This window comes from Bison bison, unplaced genomic scaffold, assembly GCF_000754665.1.
Source record: "Bison bison bison isolate TAMUID 2011002044 unplaced genomic scaffold, Bison_UMD1.0 scf7180017864467, whole genome shotgun sequence".
NCBI classification, from domain to species: Eukaryota; Metazoa; Chordata; class Mammalia; order Artiodactyla; family Bovidae; genus Bison; species Bison bison.
Window position 1 is genome coordinate 201,572 of NW_011495028.1, and position 4,087 is coordinate 205,658.

At 43.3% G+C, this 4,087-nt stretch overlaps 1 protein-coding gene across 2 annotated transcripts in view; it reads left to right on the forward strand.

The window, feature by feature from the left end:
• Window positions 1-4,087, forward strand: part of LOC105003386 (chromosome unknown open reading frame, human C1orf131) — a 32,921-nt gene extending 28,834 nt beyond the window's left edge. Inside the window, exons 5-8 of one of the 2 annotated variants that reach the window (XM_010860521.1) lie at window positions 1,303-1,398; window positions 1,529-1,615; window positions 2,199-2,251; window positions 3,449-4,087. In XM_010860521.1, coding sequence (XP_010858823.1) covers window positions 1,303-1,398; window positions 1,529-1,615; window positions 2,199-2,251; window positions 3,449-3,587 — 375 coding nt within the window. In that variant the 3' untranslated portion in view covers window positions 3,588-4,087. The remainder of the gene's footprint in view (window positions 1-1,302; window positions 1,399-1,528; window positions 1,616-2,198; window positions 2,252-3,448) is intronic. The other variant, XM_010860522.1, reaches the window with a different exon arrangement.

Genomic DNA, 4,087 nt, shown 5'->3' on the forward strand with positions numbered 1-4,087 from the left:
TGATGACCCTATATGCGAGACAGCAAAAGAGACACAGATATAAAGAACAGACTTTTGGACTCTGTGGGAGAAGACGAGGGTGGGATGATTTGAGAGAATAGCATTGAAACATGTATATTATCATATTTGAAACAGATCACCAGTCCAGGTTCAATGCATGAGACAGGGCTTGTGCACTGGGATGACCCTGAGGGATAGGATGGGGGTGGGGGGAGGTTCGGAATTGGGAACACATGTACAACCATGGCTGATTCATGTGAATGTATGGCAAAAACCACTACAATATTGTAAAGTAATTGGCCTCCAATTAAAAAAAAAATGTGTGAGAAAAAAGATAGGAAGTAGTTCAGCTGCCATGAGTGGATATTGGTGTCTTTTTCTGTTTTACAATATGTTTTTTATATATAATGTATTTTTTTTAAGTTGTTTTTTTTAATGTATTTATTTATTTGGCTGCACTGAATCTTAATTGTGTTGTGTGGGATCTTTGGTTGTGGTGCACAGGCTACAGCGTGCTCAGGCTCATAGCTCCTTGGCCTGTGGGATTTTATTTCCCTGACTAGGGATCAGACCCATATCCCCTGCATTGCAAGGCAGATTTTTTAACCACTGCACCAGGGAAGTTCCAACAATGTTTTTAAAGAAAATGGACCTGTGTTTGAAGCTGCTGTGATAAAGGGTTTCTTGGTGTGAGTAGATATGTCTGGGGAGGTGCTTTGTTGCCTTTGTGGGTAACAGCTTGTTTTAGGGCACATCTAAAACACCACAAGGACTTCCCTGGTGGCTCAGACGGTAAAGCATCTGTCTAAAATGCGGGAGACCTGGGTTCGATCCCTGGGTCGGGAAGATTCCCTGGAGAAGGAAACAGCAACCCACTCTAGTACTCTTGCCTAGAAAATCCTATGGACGGAGGAGCTTGGTGCAGGCTACTGTCCATGGGGTCACAAAGAGTTGGGCACGACTGAGCGACTTCACTTCACTTCACTTCAAAGCACCACAGAGCTCTGTGGGTCATCCTCATTTTATCACTGATTTGTATGCAGAGAAATCTCAGCTTCAGCTGTGTGCGTTAAATGTGGGAGAATGGTGTGGGGAATTCATGAACCTTCATGAGAGCTCCCCAAAGCTGCTTACCTGCCACCATGACAGAACTCTTACGCGGTGTAGCCAGCCACTGCAGGTCACACATAATAGCACTGGGGGTGTAGCGCGTCGTATCTGATGGGCAGTACCTCTCCGGCTATGTTCCCTTTGTGGAGTCTTTGGAAGGCACTTGAGTCTGACTGTGCTTTGTGTCTGCAGGCTCGCTTGGAAGTGCACCGGTTTGGGATCACAGGCTATGGAAAAGGAAAGGAGAGAGTCCTGGAACAAGAACGTGCCATTATGCTGGGTGCTCGGGTGAGTGGCTGCCTCTGCCTTCCACCCCCATCCAGGTTACGGCAGAGGGGAACACCTGACCAAGGCAGGATGGGGGATGCTGGGAAGTGTTTGCAAGATAAAAAATGATAAGTGTACTTTCTCGTTTCAGCCTCCCAAAAATAGTTATGTGAATTACAAGGTTTTGCAGGAGCACATCAAAGAAAAGAAGGCAGCAAAGGAAGAAGAAAAGAGAATGGTAGGTGTCATAGCCTCTTTATTAAACTAGAATGGAAAGATGGTGTCAGTCTGCCGCAGCGCAATGCTGGACCCCTCTGCTTGGAAAGCAGTCTAGGCAACAACAAGCCTAGGGTTAAATAACTGTTCTGTCTACTTCTTTGAGTCAGCTGCATTTTGTGATACCAGCCACGTAATCTGACTCATTTACATGAAAGGTTTGCTTTGAAATGGCCGACTCCTGTTCAGGTACTATGAGCTACTTTGATCCTTTCGCTATATCAAGTTGTTTCTTTTGCCTTTTGTGTTGTATAGAACACACGGACTTATGACAAACCACAAGGGTATGTGGATGTTATGTTCCCTCCCTTTTGCTTAAAATGGAAGGTTTGACCTTTCTGCTGTTCATTTTCTCTGAATGGCCTTTCACAGTCTTGAAAGGGTTTTAGGATAAAACTTTGAGTCAGTTACGTTTAATGTGCCTACCTGAAAAAATATTAAAAATAAATGGTATCTCTGTGGCTTTTGGTGACAAATCTCTTGCCTTTTTTTGAATCTCCATTATCCATTATGGATACATATTTTTTCTTTGATTCTGAAATCAGGCCAAGGACACAGATATTTTCAAGAAAAAGAAGAGGAAAGGGCAGGAAGACAGGTAAGTGATAATTAGGCACTGGGGTGGAATGATTTGGATAAACCTTTTGGTTAGTTCTGAAGGTGATACCTTGAATGGATGTGGTGTTTCTAGCCTGGTGCAGCGCTGCACTTTTATCCTAAATCAGGCCCTTGAGGGCGGAATACAGGATTTAGTGAATTGTCCAAGATGAGGTGACTCCCTCAGAATTGAATAAGGAACCTGTTTTCAAGCACCAGACATGTGCAGTGACTGATGGAAAAACTGGGAAGACCTCTGTTCGCTCCTAAGAGAGGTACTGCTGGGTCAGCATGGCCGGCCGGGGTCTGTGCTGCCTGCCTGTCCACAGCCACACAAGGGAGAGCACTGGGGTTTGAGTAGTAGAACCTTGATTTTCTGCCATTCTGCTTATTTCCTAGCTTTCATTCAAGTACCTCTTTCTCTCTTCTGAAATTACTGTTTCAAAATCTACTTTTGTCTACAGCTGGAAGCTGATCAGTTGTTTCTGGCTGTGTGGTCTGTCTTCTGTGTGCTGGGCACATAGATGTGAGGGGTACAGCCATGAGCACATTGAGGGTCCCTGCCCTGGAGGAGCTTACATTTTAGGGCGGGAGACACATTAAAACCTATAAACAGATACATAGGGCTTGTCAAGTCTGGGCAGGCTTCGTGAAAGTGTTAGTCTCTCAGCTGTGTCGATTCTTTGCACACCCCATGGACTGTAGTCCACCAGACTCTTCTGTCCATGGGATTCTCCAGGCAAGAATACTGGAATGGGTTGCCATGCCCTCTTCCAGGGGATCTTCCCAACCAGGGATCGAACCCAGTTGCAAGCAGATTCTTTACCATCTGAGCCACCAGGGAAGCTGGCAGTCTTTGTGAGGAGGTTGAAGTTTAGCACAGTATGAGGGAATGTCACTGAGGGTGGGCTGGTGTGTTGTTCTAAGGAAGCCACATCTGAGTCTTGAGAACTGAATAAAGAGGACGATCTGGAAAGACCCGGTAGCAGATTATTCAGGGTAGAAGAAACCAGTGGAAAGGCCCTGAGGCAGGAGGCAGTTCAGGGACTGCAAGAAGGAGGTGGTACTACATTGGGTCGGGGGCCGTGCCTGGGAAGAGCTGAGAGTTCACAGGAACAGACCCAAGTGGCCTGGTTGTGGTGCTGGAATCATTTGTTTAAAGCTTGATTACAGTAATTTTCTCTCACTTTAAATGTAGGAAATCAAAAAAGAAGAAGTCTGCTCCAAGTATTTTGTCAAGTGGACGGATTGGACAGGTTGGAAAATTCAAAAATGGGACATTGATTCTGAGCCAAGTTGATATCAAGAAAATAAATTCTTCCAGAGTGGCTAAATGACGTTATTTTATAAAATAGAGAAATGGGAAAGTGCCAAATGGACCGAAACTGGACCCTACAAGACTTCCAGATTATTCTTATTTATTTTGTATTTCACAGACTTTTTTATCTTAAGGAAAAGAAATAATTAATTTCTAGCTACTAAAGTATCTGTTTTTTTATGATAACCACATTGGGCCAACTGCAACATGAATCTGAAGTCGAATTATTGAGAAGAATGTTTAATATTCTCCAGCGAGGTTCACTCAAGTTTCACTTTCACTGGTGCCTTGTGCGTTTACTTGTAGATATTTCATAATTTTACAGATTTGTAGGTGCTAATAATTAGCTTAAAATTGGTTTATAATTTTTTAAAAATGTTTAATCATGAAAGAATTAAGAATGTGATAATTTGTCAGTTGTTTTGTGGGAAAAGCAGTTCACATTTTCAGCCTACCTAAGGTGTATAAAATCTACTTTATAAGAAGCTGTATAAATAAAACACAACTTTTTGATAAAAA